The sequence below is a fragment of the Ranitomeya imitator genome, chromosome 4 (genome assembly GCF_032444005.1).
Source record: "Ranitomeya imitator isolate aRanImi1 chromosome 4, aRanImi1.pri, whole genome shotgun sequence".
Lineage (NCBI taxonomy): Eukaryota > Metazoa > Chordata > Amphibia > Anura > Dendrobatidae > Ranitomeya > Ranitomeya imitator.
Genome location: NC_091285.1, coordinates 688,997,435 through 689,013,832, shown reverse-complemented (window position 1 = coordinate 689,013,832; position 16,398 = coordinate 688,997,435). Strand labels below are relative to the sequence as shown.

The 16,398-nt window shown below is 51.6% G+C and overlaps 1 protein-coding gene across 1 annotated transcript; it reads left to right on the top strand.

The window, feature by feature from the left end:
• The first annotated feature begins 7,735 nt into the window (after positions 1–7,735).
• On the top strand, positions 7,736–16,337 carry WRAP53 (WD repeat containing antisense to TP53). Its single transcript, XM_069767432.1, has 11 exons — positions 7,736–7,797; positions 8,095–9,328; positions 9,491–9,589; positions 10,350–10,458; positions 10,533–10,621; positions 14,204–14,294; positions 14,654–14,786; positions 14,886–15,094; positions 15,543–15,646; positions 15,729–15,863; positions 16,027–16,337. The coding sequence occupies exons 2-11, from the start codon at positions 8,106–8,108 to the stop codon at positions 16,196–16,198; spliced, it is 2,364 nt and encodes a 787-aa protein (XP_069623533.1). The 5' UTR covers positions 7,736–7,797; positions 8,095–8,105; the 3' UTR covers positions 16,199–16,337.
• Positions 16,338–16,398: the final 61 nt, after the last annotated feature.

Below are 16,398 nucleotides of genomic sequence, written 5' to 3'. Positions count from 1 at the left end.
ACGCCCTGGGAAGACTAAACGTTTCCGGTCCTCTTGCCCACTAAACATCGTATCATGGACTGACCGGGATTCCTTAGGTACGTCTTCATTCATAATTGATCCAACAGATTTAAGTAATGTTTCAGTGTCTATCAGAAAGCCAGAACGACCATATCATTCGTCGGAAGAGGCAGATGAATCGCTGCTAAGGATTTCACCACAAACTGAGATCTCATCTTCTGAGCTAGAATCCCCTCTTCTAGAATAGGACGTACTACTCCCTCAGAAATTTCTTTTCTTCACCGAGTTCTCAACCACAGATTTAACCCATGTTCTGATAATCTGAAAGAGCAATGGGTCACCTGGACAATCATCGGCTGGGTCACCTGGACAATCATCGGCTGGGTCACCTGGACAATCATCGGCTGGTTCACCTGGACAATCATCGGCTGGGTCACCTGAACAATCATCTGCAGGGTCACCTGGAAAATCATCGGCTGGGTCACCTGGACAATCATCGGCTGGGTCACCTGGACAATCAATGGCTGGGTCACCTGGATAATCATCCGCTGGGTCACCTGGACAATCATCCGCTGGGTCACCTGGACAATCATCCCCTGGGTCACCTGGACAATCATTGGCTCGGTCACCTGGACAATCATCGGCTGGGTCACCTGGACAATCATCGGCTGGGTCACCTGAACAATCATCGGCTGGGTCACCTGGACAATCATCGGCTGGGTCACCTGGACAATCATCGGCTGGGTCACCTGGACAATCATCGGCTGGGTCACCTGGACAATCATCCGCTGGGTCACCTGCACAATCATCCGCTGGGTCACCTGCACAATCATCCGCTGGGTCACCTGCACAATCATCCGCTGGGTCACCTGCACAATCATCCGCTGGGTCACCTGGACAATCATCGGCTGGGTCACCTGGACAATCATCAGCTGGGTCACCTGGACAATCATCGGCTGGGTCACCTGGACAATCATCGGCTGGGTCACCTGGACAATCATCCGCAAGGTCACCTGGACAATCATCCGCAGGGTCACCTGGACAATCATCCGCAGGGTCACCTGAACAATCCTCCGCTGGGTCACCTGGACAATCCTCCGCTGTGTCACCTGGACAATCCTCCGCTGGGTCACCTGGACAATACTCCGCTGGGTCACCTAGACAATCCTCCGCTGGGTCACCTGGAGAATCCTCCGCTGGGTCACCTGTTGAAAAGCCTTTCATCATGCAGCCTGTTTTGAAAAATTCCCAGGCATTTGAGCATCACAACTCCACAGGACACACTCACAACAGGCCAGAAGAAGCACAACTAATCAGAAGTGGCTTCTGAACTTTCACCTGGCGTTTCCGGAGTGGGCTTGTTTGCGTTGCTTCCTAACTTTGAAGTGGCCGTGTATGGAGCCTTGCTAAATCATTCCACCCAATAATTGCCAGGCGATGAAAAGACAGGGGGTAAAAGAGCCACACAGATGACATGCCATCCTGAATATTCAGAAGCCTCTTGGTGTAGTGAAAAATCAGACAGAAATTAGCCCTCCCAGTGAAAGACGTGTTGTATATTCCCAGTCTAGAAGGACGTTAGCCAGAAAGTGCATGATAGCGAAACGACTCGCTGTAAAATCACAAAGTGACATATGTGCTATCCTGGATGGAAATCAGCTAATGCCAAAGTGGAGGAGTAAAGTACAGGCGACACTGTCCTCATGGACACCATGACTGTATCCAACCGTGGAAAAGATGGCTCTTAGGAAGACAAAATTGAGTTCTCAAAAAGAGAAGACAATAAAAGTATAAAGGAAGAAGAAGAGAGTGTAGTGGTTTGTCAGAAAGAAATGTTAAATGCTTCCAAACACGCTGATAAATAAAGATGGCGTCTATATACACTTTATTGTCCTCACATCAACTGGTGGAATACTGGCAGAGCGGCATCAGATCAATTGTTCCACTCAACCACATGAAAGGATTAGATACACAGCTCAACAGCCAGTATCACACAGGATAGGAATAGATACACGGCTCAGCAGTCAGTATCACACAGGATAGGATTAGATACACGGCTCAGAAGACAGTATCACACAGGATAGGATTAGATACACGGCTCAGCAGACAGTATCACACAGGATAGGATTAGATACACGGCTCAGCAGACAGTATCACACAGGATAGGATTAGATACACGGCTCAGAAGACAGTATCACACAGGATAGGATTAGATACACGGCTCAGCAGACAGTATCACACAGGATAGGATTAGATACACAGCTCAGCTGTCAGTATCACACAGAATAGGATTAGATACACGGCTCAAATGTCAGTATCACACAGGATAGGATTAGATACACTGCTCAGCAGACAGTATCACACAGGATAGGATTAGATACATGGCTCAGCTGTCAGTATCACACAAAATAGGATTAGATACACAGGTCAGCAGACAGTATCGCACAGGATAGGATTAGATACATGGCTCAGCAGACAGGTTCACACAGGATAGGATTAGATACACTACTCAGCAGTCAGTATCACACAGGATAGGATTAGATACACGGCTCAGCAGTCAGTATCACACAGGATAGGATTAGATACACGGCTCAGCAGACAGTATCACACAGGATGGGATTAGATACACAGCTCAGCAGTCAGTATCACACAGGATGGGATTAGATACACGGCTCAGCAGTCAGTATCACACAGGATGGGATTAGATACACGGCTCAGCAGTCAGTATCACACAGGATAGGATTAGATACACGGCTCAGCAGACAGTATCACACAGGATAGGATTAGATACACAGCTCAGCAGTCAGCATCCCACAGGATAGGATTAGATACACAGCTCAGCAGTCTGTATCACACAGGAGAGGATTAGATACATGGCTCAGCAGTCAGTATCACACAGGATGGGATTAGATACACGGCTCAGCAGTCAGTATCACACAGGATAGGATTAGATACACGGCTCAGCAGACAGTATCACACAGGATAGGATTAGATACACAGCTCAGCAGTCAGCATCCCACAGGATAGGATTAGATACACAGCTCAGCAGTCAGTATCACACAGGATAGGATCAGATACACGGCTCAGCAGTCAGTATCACACAGGATAGGATTAGATACACTGCTCAGTAGACAGTATCACACAGGATAGGATTAGATACACGGCTCAGCAGACAGTACCACAGAGGATAGGATTAGATACACGGCTCAGCAGACAGTATCACACAGGATAGGATTAGATACACGGCTCAGCAGTCAGTATCACACAGGAGAGGATTAGATACATGGCTCAGCAGACAGTATCACACAGGATGGGATTAGATACACGGCTCAGCAGTCAGTATCACACAGGAGAGGATTAGATACATGGCTCAGCAGACAGTATCACACAGGATAGGATTAGATACACAGCTCAGCAGACAGTATCACACAGGATAGGATTAGATACACAGCTCAGCAGTCAGTATCACACAGGAGAGGATTAGATACACTGCTCAGCAGACAGTATCACACAGGATAGGATTAGATACACGGCTCAGCAGTCAGTATCACACAGGATAGGATTAGATACACAGCTCAGCAGTCAGTATCACACAGGATAGGGTTAGATACACGGCTCAGCAGACAGTATCACACAGGATAGGATTAGATACACGGCTCAGCAGTCAGTATCACACAGGATAGGGTTAGATACACGGCTCAGCAGACAGTATCACACAGGATAGGATTAGATACACGGCTCAGCAGTCAGTATCACACAGGATAGGATTAGATACACGGCTCAGCAGTCGGTATCACACAGGATAGGATTAGATACACGGCTCAGCAGTCAGTATCACACAGGATAGGATTAGATACACGGCTCAGCAGTCAGTATCACACAGGATAGGATTAGATACAGCTCAGCATCACACAGGATAGGATTAGATACACAGCTCAGCAGTCAGTATCACACAGGATAGGGTTAGATACACGGCTCAGCAGTCAGTATCACACAGGATAGGATTAGATACAGCTCAGCAGTCAGTATCACACAGGATAGGATTAGATACACAGCTCAGCAGTCAGTATCACACAGGATAGGATTAGATACACAGCTCAGCAGTCAGTATCACACAGGATAGGATTAGATACACAGCTCAGCAGTCAGTATCACACAGGATAGGGTTAGATACACGGCTCAGCAGACAGTATCACACAGGATAGGATTAGATACACGGCTCAGCAGTCAGTATCACACAGGATAGGATTAGATACACGGCTCAGCAGTCGGTATCACACAGGATAGGATTAGATACACGGCTCAGCAGTCAGTATCCCACAGGATAGGATTAGATACACGGCTCAGCAGTCAGTATCACACAGGATAGGATTAGATACAGCTCAGCAGTATCACACAGGATAGGATTAGATACACGGCTCAGCAGACAGTATCACACAGGATAGGATTAGATACACGGCTCAGCAGTCAGTATCACACAGGATAGGGTTAGATACACGGCTCAGCAGACAGTATCACACAGGATAGGATTAGATACACGGCTCAGCAGTCAGTATCACACAGGATAGGATTAGATACACGGCTCAGCAGTCGGTATCACACAGGATAGGATTAGATACACGGCTCAGCAGTCAGTATCACACAGGAGAGGATTAGATACACGGCTCAGCAGTCAGTATCACACAGGATAGGATTAGATACACGGCTCAGCAGTCAGTATCACACAGGATAGGGTTAGATACACGGCTCAGCAGTCAGTATCACACAGGATAGGATTAGATACACGGCTCAGCAGTCGGTATCACACAGGATAGGATTAGATACACGGCTCAGCAGTCAGTATCACACAGGATAGGATTAGATACACGGCTCAGCAGTCAGTATCACACAGGATAGGGTTAGATACACGGCTCAGCAGTCAGTATCACACAGGATAGGATTAGATACACAGCTCAGCAGTCAGTATCACACAGGATAGGATTAGATACACAGCTCAGCAGTCAGTATCACACAGGATAGGATTAGATACAGCTCAGCATCACACAGGATAGGATTAGATACACAGCTCAGCAGTCAGTATCACACAGGATAGGATTAGATACACGGCTCAGCAGTCAGTATCACACAGGATAGGATTAGATACAGCTCAGCATCACACAGGATAGGATTAGATACACAGCTCAGCAGTCAGTATCACACAGGATAGGGTTAGATACACGGCTCAGCAGTCAGTATCACACAGGATAGGATTAGATACAGCTCAGCAGTCAGTATCACACAGGATAGGATTAGATACACAGCTCAGCAGTCAGTATCACACAGGATAGGATTAGATACACAGCTCAGCAGTCAGTATCACACAGGATAGGATTAGATACACAGCTCAGCAGTCAGTATCACACAGGATAGGGTTAGATACACGGCTCAGCAGACAGTATCACACAGGATAGGATTAGATACACGGCTCAGCAGTCAGTATCACACAGGATAGGATTAGATACACGGCTCAGCAGTCGGTATCACACAGGATAGGATTAGATACACGGCTCAGCAGTCAGTATCACACAGGATAGGATTAGATACACGGCTCAGCAGTCAGTATCACACAGGATAGGATTAGATACAGCTCAGCAGTCAGTATCACACAGGATAGGATTAGATACACGGCTCAGCAGACAGTATCACACAGGATAGGATTAGATACACGGCTCAGCAGTCAGTATCACACAGGATAGGGTTAGATACACGGCTCAGCAGACAGTATCACACAGGATAGGATTAGATACACGGCTCAGCAGTCAGTATCACACAGGATAGGATTAGATACACGGCTCAGCAGTCGGTATCACACAGGATAGGATTAGATACACGGCTCAGCAGTCAGTATCACACAGGAAAGGATTAGATACACGGCTCAGCAGTCAGTATCACACAGGATAGGATTAGATACACGGCTCAGCAGTCAGTATCACACAGGATAGGGTTAGATACACGGCTCAGCAGTCAGTATCACACAGGATAGGATTAGATACACGGCTCAGCAGTCGGTATCACACAGGATAGGATTAGATACAGGGCTCAGCAGTCGGTATCACACAGGATAGGATTAGATACACGGCTCAGCAGTCAGTATCACACAGGATAGGGTTAGATACACGGCTCAGCAGTCAGTATCACACAGGATAGGATTAGATACAGCTCAGCAGTCAGTATCACACAGGATAGGATTAGATACACAGTTCAGCAGTCAGTATCACACAGGATAGGATTAGATACAGCTCAGCAGTCAGTATCACACAGGATAGGATTAGATACACGGCTCAGCAGTCAGTATCACACAGGATAGGATTAGATACACGGCTCAGCAGTCAGTATCACACAGGATAGGATTAGATACAGCTCAGCAGTCAGTATCACACAGGATAGGATTAGATACACGGCTCAGCAGTCAGTATCACACAGGATAGGATTAGATACACGGCTCAGCAGTCAGTATCACACAGGATAGGATTAGATACACGGCTCAGCAGACAGTATCACACAGGATAGGATTAGATACACGGCTCAGCAGTCAGTATCACACAGGATAGGATTAGATACACGGCTCAGCAGTCGGTATCACACAGGATAGGATTAGATACACGGCTCAGCAGTCAGTATCACACAGGAGAGGATTAGATACACGGCTCAGCAGTCAGTATCACACAGGTTAGGATTAGATACACGGCTCAGCAGTCAGTATCACACAGGATAGGATTAGATACACGGCTCAGCAGACAGTATCACACAGGATAGGATTAGATACACGGCTCAGCAGTCAGTATCACACAGGATAGGATTAGATACACGGCTCAGCAGACAGTATCACACAGGATAGGATTAGATACACGGCTCAGCAGACAGTATCACACAGGATAGGATTAGATACACGGCTCAGCAGACAGTATCACACAGGATAGGATTAGATACACGGCTCAGCAGACAGTATCACACAGGATAGGATTAGATACACGGCTCAGCAGTCAGTATCACACAGGATAGGATTAGATACACGGCTCAGCATTCAGTATCACACAGGAGAGGATTAGATACACTGCTCAGCAATCAGTATCACACAGGATGGGATTAGATACACGGCTCAGCAGTCAGTATCACACAGGATAGGATTAGATACACGGCTCAGCAGTCAGTATCACACAGGAGAGGATTAGATATACGGCTCAGCAGTCAGTATCACACAGGATAGGATTAGATACACGGCTCAGCAGTCAGTATCACACAGGAGAGGATTAGATACACAGCTCAGCAGTCAGTATCACACAGGATAGGATTAGATATACGGCTCAGCAGTCAGTATCACACAGGTTAGGATTAGATACACGGCTCAGCAGTCAGTATCACACAGGCGAGGATTAGATACCCATGGCATCTGCTTTCCTACTTGTGAGTGCCTAGAATGTTTTCCTATATGATTTATCGCAGATATTCAGTTCTCACGCTGTATGTTTCCCAAAACAATCATGGCCGCTAAACAACTTCCGGCCAACATTGATAACATCCGGTGTAATGAAGACGTAAACCATTGAGCCTTTTGATTGGTTAACTCTTTTCCCGCACCTCTCTGTAGCAGACTCCGCCCCTTGGTGCTTATTCGCTGTTGTTTGAGCATGGCTCGTTGCTGTTGGACGCTTGTTAGCCTCCTCCTGTTTCCTGCGCGCTGATTGGTCAGTGAGTGTGGTGGGCGGAAGTGTCTCCGGTGTGTTGTTTAGCCTCGCGCTGCACATGGATCGTGTGCGGGTAAGTGATTGCATAGCTGCGCAGTGTGAGGAGTCTCCTCTGGGAATATGTGTTCACTGACAGCAAGCAGAGCTCCTGAAAAGAGCAGTGATTGAAATTCTAAAGGGGCGGGGGTCAACAAACCTTGTCTGTCACCCATGGCGACCAATCACAATACGGCTCTCATTGTGCTGGATTTGTGTGGGAAATGAAAGCTGTGTTCTGATTGGTTACTGCAGGCGACAAGGGCCCTGTTCACAAATAAGGCTTACATTTCGGGGTCTCTATGTATCTTATTAACTTTGTGACTCCTGACAGGGCGTGTGAGCATGGACGGGGGAGTAGCCGTCAGTATGGAGGGACAGGCTGAGGTGAATGTGGAGGAGGCCCCAGAGGTGGAGGCCGAGACGGCAACGACTGAAGACCGAGCTGGGAGCATGGAGGAAAATCCGGAGCTTATCATGGAAGAGGAGGCTGGGCGGGCAGGAGAGGAGGCCGAGATGGCAACGACTGAGCACGGTGCGGGGAGCGCAGAAGATAATCCGGAGCTTATCATGGGAGAGGCTGGGCGGGCAGGAAAGGAGGCCGGGCGGGCAGGAGAGGAGGCTGAGACGGCAACGACTGAGCACGGTGCGGGGAGCGCAGAAGATAATCCGGAGCTTATCATGGGAGAGGCCTGGCTGGCAGGAGAGGAGGCTGGGCTGGCAGGAGAGGAGGCTGGGCTGGCAGGAGAGGAGGCCGGGCGGGCAGGAGAGGAGGCCGGGCAGGCAGGAGAGGAGGCCGGGTGGGCAGGAAAGGAGGCTGAGACGGCAATGACTGAGCACGGTGCGGGGAGCGCGGGAGATAATCCGGAGCTTATCATGGGAGAGGCGGCTGGGCGGGCAGGAGAGGAGGCCGAGATGGCAACGACTGAGCACAGTGCAGGGAGCACGGAAGATAATGCGAAGCTTATGGGAGAGGCTGGGCCGGCAGGAGAGGAGGCCGGGCGGGCAGGAAAGGTGGCTGAGACGGCAAAGACTGAAGATCGAGTGGGGAGCACGGAGGATAATCCGGAGCTTATCATGGGGGAGGCTGGGCCGGCAGGAGAGGAGGTCGGGCGGGCAGGAAAGATGGCTGAGACAGCAAAGACTGAAGATCGAGTGGCGAGCACGGAGGATAATCCGGAGCTTATCATGGGGGAGGCTGGGCCGGCAGGAGAGGAGGTCGGGCGGGCAGGAAAGGTGGCTGAGACGGCAAAGACTGAAGACCGAGCGGGGAGTGCGGAGGATAATCCGGAGCTTATCATGGGGGAGGCTCGGCTGGCAGGAGAGGAGGCTGAGACAGCAGTGACCGAGGGGCGAGCAGGGAGCGCAGAGGAGAGTCCGGACTGTCAGACCAGAGGTGGAGAGGAGCGCGGGGATGGCTCCGGTGACCCGGCCGATGCAAATATGGAGGACGAGGAGCCCCCAACCAAGAAGTCCTGCCTGGAGCAGACAGAGCCGGTGTGTGATGAGTGCCGGGAGGAGGAAGATGGGGCCACACACCCCCCTGAGACCCCCGAGGACATCGGCAGGTATGGAGGGGCTCCACCCAGTGCCGTCGCCCCGCTGTCCTAGACACATGATGGCGTCATCTGTTTCTAAGAAAGAATGACTAATAGTTTAGAGGCTGTTAGGCCCCGCCCTCTGCCCACACGCTAGCCCCTCCCCTGCTTACCCGTGGTCGTCTCTTACAGGCCGGTGCAGTACGAGTTCTCCCAGCCGCCATGGGCACTGACAGGAGCGTGGGCAGAGTACAGCGCCGTCCCCGAGAACTTCCTGAAAGGCTGCAAGTGGTGAGTGCTCATCTAAGGATATGAAGGGGCTTATCTGAAGAGACGGGGGGGGAGAGGGGGCTCATCTGAGGAGACGGGGGGAGGGGGCTCATCTGAGGAGACAGGGGAGAGGGGGGCTCATCTGGGGAGAAGGGGGCTCATCTGAGGAGAGGGGGCTCATCTGAGGAGACGGGGAGAGGGGGGCTCATCTGGGGAGAGGGGGGCTCATCTGAGGAGAGGGGGCTCATCTGAGGAGACGGGGAGAGGGGGGCTCATCTGGGGAGAGGGGGGCTCATCTGAGGAGAGGGGGCTCATCTGAGGAGAGGGGGCTCATCTGAGGAGACGGGGAGAGGGGGCTCATCTGAGGAGACGGGGGGGGAGGGGGGCTCATCTGAGGAGACGGGGGTGGGGGGCTCATCTAGGGACACGAGGGTCGGGGACTCATCTAAGGACACGGTGGGGGGGCTCATCGGAGGGCACATGGGGGAGGGGTGTGATACCGGACATGTGATGTATCGGGGGACTCCAGTACGGTCGGTGTGTGTCACCTCACTGCAGATTACAGGGCTCACAGACCTCACTAGTCATGTCTGGTGGTGAGCTGGAGTTCTTTTTAAGCCATTGTCTGCTGGGGGCTTGATGATGGCGCCTGGAGCACATAAAAAGTCTCCTGTTTGGTCGCCTTGTCTCCGCCCCCTGGACTTAGGAGTCTGGTAGGCGGAGCTGTGAGAACACTTTTACTCTGGATTTTACATGATGTTTGTTGTGTTCTTCCCCCCAGGGCTCCGGACGGATCCTGTCTATTAACCAACAGCGATGACAACATCCTGCGGATTTATAACCTCCCTCCGGAGCTGTACTCTGCCGAATGGGACCTGCTGCCGGAGATGGTACGACGTCCGGGGCGGAGCGCACCGTCACCGGCCAATGTGGCCCTGTACACTTACATTCCTCTCCTCTCCAGGGCCCGGTCCTCCGCATGTCGGAGGGGGACACCATTTACGACTATTGCTGGTTCCCTCTGATGAATTCTTGTGACCCGGCCTCCTGCTTGTAAGTGTCAGTATGTGGTTAGGTGTGACGGACTAGTCCTGTACTGGGGGGTCCCTGATCTGGAGGATGCTGGGGGGGTCGTCCCAGATCTGGAGGATGCTGGAGGGGGGTCCATGACTACGAGGCAGCCCATTCTGGAGAAATACTGGTTCTCACTGAATACATTGGGGGCACAGCGTGGATTCGGCACTAGTGGGTCTCGCACTGTGCCGCCGGTTCTGTCTTTCCCGTAGGGAGGGACAGGTGTGCACATGGTAGTGCAAGGCCACAGTTCTCCTGTGATCTCCTCTACCTCCTTTTCCCCATTACTTCTGCATCTTCTTCACCTCCTTTGCTCTGGATTGTCCGCACCTTGCATGTTCTTGCCATCATAACAGTTTTTCCTCCAGTGAGGACCTTCCTGACTACCTCCGTGCCTGAGGTGACCCAATATCTATGCAACCTACTGGCTTCCATTTCTACATTCTCTTGAGTATATGGGCCGAGGGCCACTCCTTCCCCTCACCATTAGTTGGAAGGTGGCGTGCCTCCTAATTGCGGGAACTTTTGGCTGAGTGACCTCTCGTGCTGCCAGATCTCTCCTCCACCATCTTCTCCAGAGCTCCTGCTGCGTTCTGGCCATTTGACACTCTGCCTCCCTTGACAGATAAGACAGGTTTCTGGTAAGTGTCCCCTTGAGTTAGGCCCTTTTCTCTCTCCTAGGTAGCCCCCTCTGCTTTTTTTTCTATCCATTAAAGCTTCTTCAGGCTCAAGGCATAGTGCACTCAACTTGATGATCTCCCTTAGGGAGGTCCACCATAGCGGCAATTCATTCAGTCTGCGCTCACTGCAAAAACTCTTAGGCTAGGATCACATTGCGTTAGCGCAATCCGCTAGCGCTAAACGGATTGCACTAACGCAATGTTTTCTATGGGGCTGCGGTCGGGGTCGCGGTAACGTCCCCGCTCTCGCAGATCCCCGATCTGCGAGAGCGGGAAACGGACCGCGGGCGCGCCTCGGACGCTGCAAGCAGCGTCCGCGGCGCGCCAGGAATCACCGGCGCGTCACTAGCGCGTGCCGAACATGGCACGCGCTAGTGAAGCGCGTTCCCATTAGCGTGAATGGGTGCGTTAACGGCCGCGTTGCACGGCGTTAATTTCGCCGTGCAACGCTGTCCGTTTAACGCGGTCCCATAACGCAATGGGAACCCAGCCTTACGGATGGATAAGCTGGCCTCAGCCACGTAGACCTGAAGACCTCACCCAAGCAGTAAGGGAAACTCGCCACTCTCTGTATGAAAATCCATCTCCCCTTCCCAAGAGTTGGTATTCTTCTTTTAACATGGTCAGTGTTCTCAACCAGAAGGACTTTGATGACTTTCAAAGAATGGAAGCACCCATCAACTAAGCGGTTTGACGTTCTTTCCCTTTTTTTCCCATGGTGGTCCTCTGATGACCTACAGGTCTGCCACATGACTAAGGCGACCACTGTGCTCCTATTCTACATGGTGGCCCTTAATTTTGTTGCTGCTCACCTCTCCATTTGGCTCAGATCAGGGGACCAGCATCCAGGGAAGCTCTCACCTGGCTTACTTTAATTGGAAGTAGACTCTTTGTCTTCTGGAGAAGATACTTTCAGACGCTAGCGGCAGAAAAAGTTGCCCCTTTCCCCAGAATGTTTAAAAAGTTTCTGTCTTTTCCCTATTGTTTCTCCAACAGTGGTAAGAAAACCTCTTGCCCTTCTTACTCCAGCGGTCCTTCATTGAAGTCTTAACCCTACTGGGACACTTGGCCAAAGAACACCAAGCTCTCCAACTTTTATATGTTTCTTAGCATGAAGGTTTTGCCCAACTTGAGCCTTTCCCTGTGTGGTACCTGCCATCGCCAATCGAGACGTTCACCTGGTGAATGCCCCATCTTATGAGGAGAGTCTGTCCGGTCTTCGTATTAGCTTGGACTTTCTACGGTTGGATCTTCAACCATCTGCAGTTGTCTCGTTCTGTACGACACATGGATTTTCCTCGAAATGTTTCTCATCACTCTTTTTGGCATAGTCATTTTTTTGGGGGACAATCATTTATCCATTTGATCCTGGGTATCTTTTCTACATCCAATTTCGCAGGATTGTCCTGTGTGCATAGATGTCCCTTATGCTCCATTTAATACACTTCACCTTCTGGGTCCATTCTGTCTCGATGGAACAAATTGGTAGATTCCTTGAAGTTTCATCCGCCGTCCCCTAAAAGTTTGCAAAGTCTTCCTTTGGTGGCTCACTGTCCCGTCCCTGTTTTGGGGCAAGTCAGTCCTCCCCCATTTCTGACTGGTTGGCCATGTTCTCCTCCCACACCACTCAGGACCTCTATCCTGGAGGAGACAGAACTCCAGATGAGCTTTCTTGGGAGCCATTTTTCTAGCTCTCTCCTTCTAGTCTTCCCTTCTTCTGGGTCAACCAGATTCCAGACCAACAACTTGATTGTGGTTGCTTACTGGAACCACCAAAAGGGCACAATAAGCTCCTCAACCATGAAGGGGGTACTCTGCTAGGCAGCTCTTTCTGCAGACCATATCTCTGGAGGAGACAGATGGGCTCTGGATTTTCTCAGGCAATAGATTCTAGTCCCAGGATGTCTCCTGAAGATCTTCAGCCAGATCGGTCATCGGTGGAGGGCTCCTGACATGTTTCCTGTCTGCACCAGGACCCTTGAGCCTTCATATTGCAAACTCTAGGCACAGCTTGGGAAGAATTCTCTGCTTTATCTCATCTCTTCCCCCATCTGGCCCACGTCTTCAAGTAGACCGAGGTGGAGGACAATCCAGCTATTCCCATAACCCCGGACTGGCCTCGCCGATCTGCTTATGGTTATCGGTGCGGTTGTACAGGATACATTGTCTCTATTATCCAGACCAAGCTCATCCGCTCCACCCTCGTACCTGGACATGTGAACAACATGGTCTCCACTACCATGATACTTTCATTTAGTCCTTACTGGATTTTGTCCTCAATCTTGATACCAGTGAGGAGCAGATTTCTGTCTCTTCCATCCTTCTTCAATGCACTTTACCCATCCAGTTGTGATTTAAGTCCAGCCCATACCAGCTGCTGGTGGAGCCCCGAAACCTTCACCTGGTCCTGGACTTCTTACAGGCCTCTCCATACCAGCAGCTTTGTGGTATGTCTCTCAGGGTCCTTACCTGGGAGGCTTCGCTCCTGGTGACCACCGGGTCGCAGGGTTTCGCTCCTGGTGGTGGTGTGTACCCGCGTTCCTGTGTCCCCCATGTCTTCAGTAAGAATTGATTGTACGGGAGGAACAAAAGCTTTTTTTTCTTTTCTTCTTTCACCCATTGACCTGGATATGGGAACGAGCAGCCGCAATAAAACCTGCAGTGACCTGGAGGTGGCGCTCTACTACCCAATGCTTCATGTGCAACCTGCGGAGGGCAGTACTGTCTGCTCCTGTCAGTGGCCATGTGACCCCATATCAGGACCCCATCTCTGCTTACTGTCAGTGGCTGCTGGTCCTGCACTCCAGCTGGGGATTTGTGACAATGTGTCAGCATACAATACCCTGTACTGTCTCGTATACTGACTATAATATCTCCACAGTGTCGCCAGCAGCAGCCGAGACAACCCCATCCATGTATGGGACGCCTTCACCGGAGACCTCAGGGCGTCATACCGGGCCTACAACCATCTGGTACGTGCCACCGACTGCATCGCCCTGCAGGGGGAGGAGACTCGTAGCTCCTCCTGTCTCTTGCCCTGCAGGGGGAGGAGACTCATAGCTCCTCCTGTCTGTCGCCCCACTGGGGGAGGAGACTCGTAGCTCCTCCTGTCTCTTGCCCTGTGGGGGGAGACTCGTAGCTCCTCCTGTCTCTTGCCCTGCAGGGGGAGGAGACTCGTAGCTCCTCCTGTCTGTCGCCCCGCTGGGGGAGGGGACTCGTAGCTCCTCCTGTCTCTTGCCCTGTGGGGGGAGACTCGTAGCTGCTCCTGTGTTTTGCGGGGTGATAACCTTTGCTCTTGGCTGTATAATGTCCGCTCTCTCGTCTTCCTCAGGATGAGCTCTCCGCCGCGCACTCCTTGTGTTTCTCTCCTGACGGGTCTCGGCTGTTTTGCGGGTTTGATAAGATGGTTCGGGTGTTTGACACGTCCCGTCCCGGCAGAGACTGTGAATGTCGCCCCACTTTCCGTAAGTGTTTCTCCGCCCGTGGGTGGAGGCTGTGCTGGCGGCCGTACGCAGGTAATATGGCCTCCGCCCGCATAATGCCTGGTCTCTGTGCTCCTGCAGAGAAGAAGCTGGGGCAGCCGGGGATCATCTCCTGTGTGGCCTTCAGCCCCGCTCAGGACATCTACGCCTGCGGCTCGTACTCCCGCTGTGTGGGCCTCTACTCCTACCAGGAGGGGGTGACGCTCGCCGTCCTGCACGGCCCCGCCGGCGGCGTCACCCACCTGCTCTTCTCTGCCGACGGCCGCTGCGTGTTCTCCGGAGGCAGAAAGGTAAATTCTTCTTCTTTTCTTAGACGGATTAGTGACTTAAATCTGCATCAAATTCTGGTGTCCCTTTATGTGTCATCTATTCCCTGTTATCAGCCACGCTGGGCAGAGGATCACTGTATTCACCTGTCCTGCATTCTGAAGTGGCTGATTACAGGGGACAATAGACTTCATTTGCCCTGCATGCTATTGCTCTATGTTATCGGCCATTACAGGATTTACTGAAGCTGACGACCACCCCCCCCCCCCCCCCCCCCCGCTTTCCTGTTATCAGCCATATGCGGCCCGCTCTCTATATACCACTCCTCATATATTGCTGCTGCACTATTATAAGCTTTAGGGTTACTGGCCCTTTAAGAAAGACATGTCATCCGTATCTAGCTTAAAGGGCCGGTACCCATAGGTTCATCTGTGATGACACTGGGCAGGTATTAATAGCGGCCCCTTGCAGGACCCCGAGATCTTGTGCTGGGACGTCCGTCACCCCGGCAAGGTGCTGACCTCCCTGAGACGCAACGTCACCACCAACCAGAGGATGTACTTTGACGTGGAAAGGTGAGTGGCTCCGCCCCATTGGCTATTTGTTCGCAGTCGCCTTAGATCATGTCATTAACATGTCCCCTCCTCCTCCTCACAGCTCCGGCCGGTACCTGGTCAGTGGGGACACGCAGGGGGTGGTCTCTGTGTGGGACATGATATCGCCCCCCGAAGACGGCGTATTACTACCGGTGCTGCAATTCCAGGCGCAGAAGGACTGCGTCAACGGCATCAGGTGAGACCACACCTGATACCGGCCCTTTAATGCTGCACATACAGCAGTAATTCCCATATTGGCTAGTAGGGGTCAGCATTGATCATTGTAGTTTTGTAAGATCTCTGCTTGCTCTCCTGTGATCCGCAGCAATAACTGATCGTTTTCCTGTCCCTGCCCGCAGCCTTCACCCATCTCTGCCCATCCTGGCGACCTCATCCGGACAGCGGAGGTTCCCAGAGTCTGAAGATAGCGGAGACGAGTCCCCGCCGGAGGCGAGCGCGAAGAGCAGCAGCGCCGGAGAAAACGCCCTGCAGCTGTGGTGGTGCGGAGGCGGCAGCAGTGACGCCAAGTAGATGGGCACCAGGCGGGACTATGGCGCCGTGCTGTCACATGGGGGGCCGCAGATGGCCCCTATAGACGGCTGTGTAACTTTTGTACATATATATCCCTGTATATAGTTTATACTTTGAATACAATAAAGGCTCCAAAACAGCTGCGTGGTGCTATATGGGATCAGGGTGGGGATCGTGGGATCAGACATCACCGGAGCAAA

What these genes read in the sequence shown, in the direction of transcription:
- WRAP53 (XM_069767432.1), top strand. Translation starts at nt 8,106, where the DNA reads ATGGACGGGGGAGTAGCCGTCAGTATGGAGGGACAGGCTGAGGTGAAT. An exon ending in TGTGACCCGGCCTCCTGCTT is followed by an intron (nt 10,622 to 14,203) that starts GTAAGTGTCAGT and finishes ATATCTCCACAG; the next exon opens with TGTCGCCAGCAGCAGCCGAG. An exon ending in GACTGCGTCAACGGCATCAG is followed by an intron (nt 15,864 to 16,026) that starts GTGAGACCACAC and finishes CCCTGCCCGCAG; the next exon opens with CCTTCACCCATCTCTGCCCA.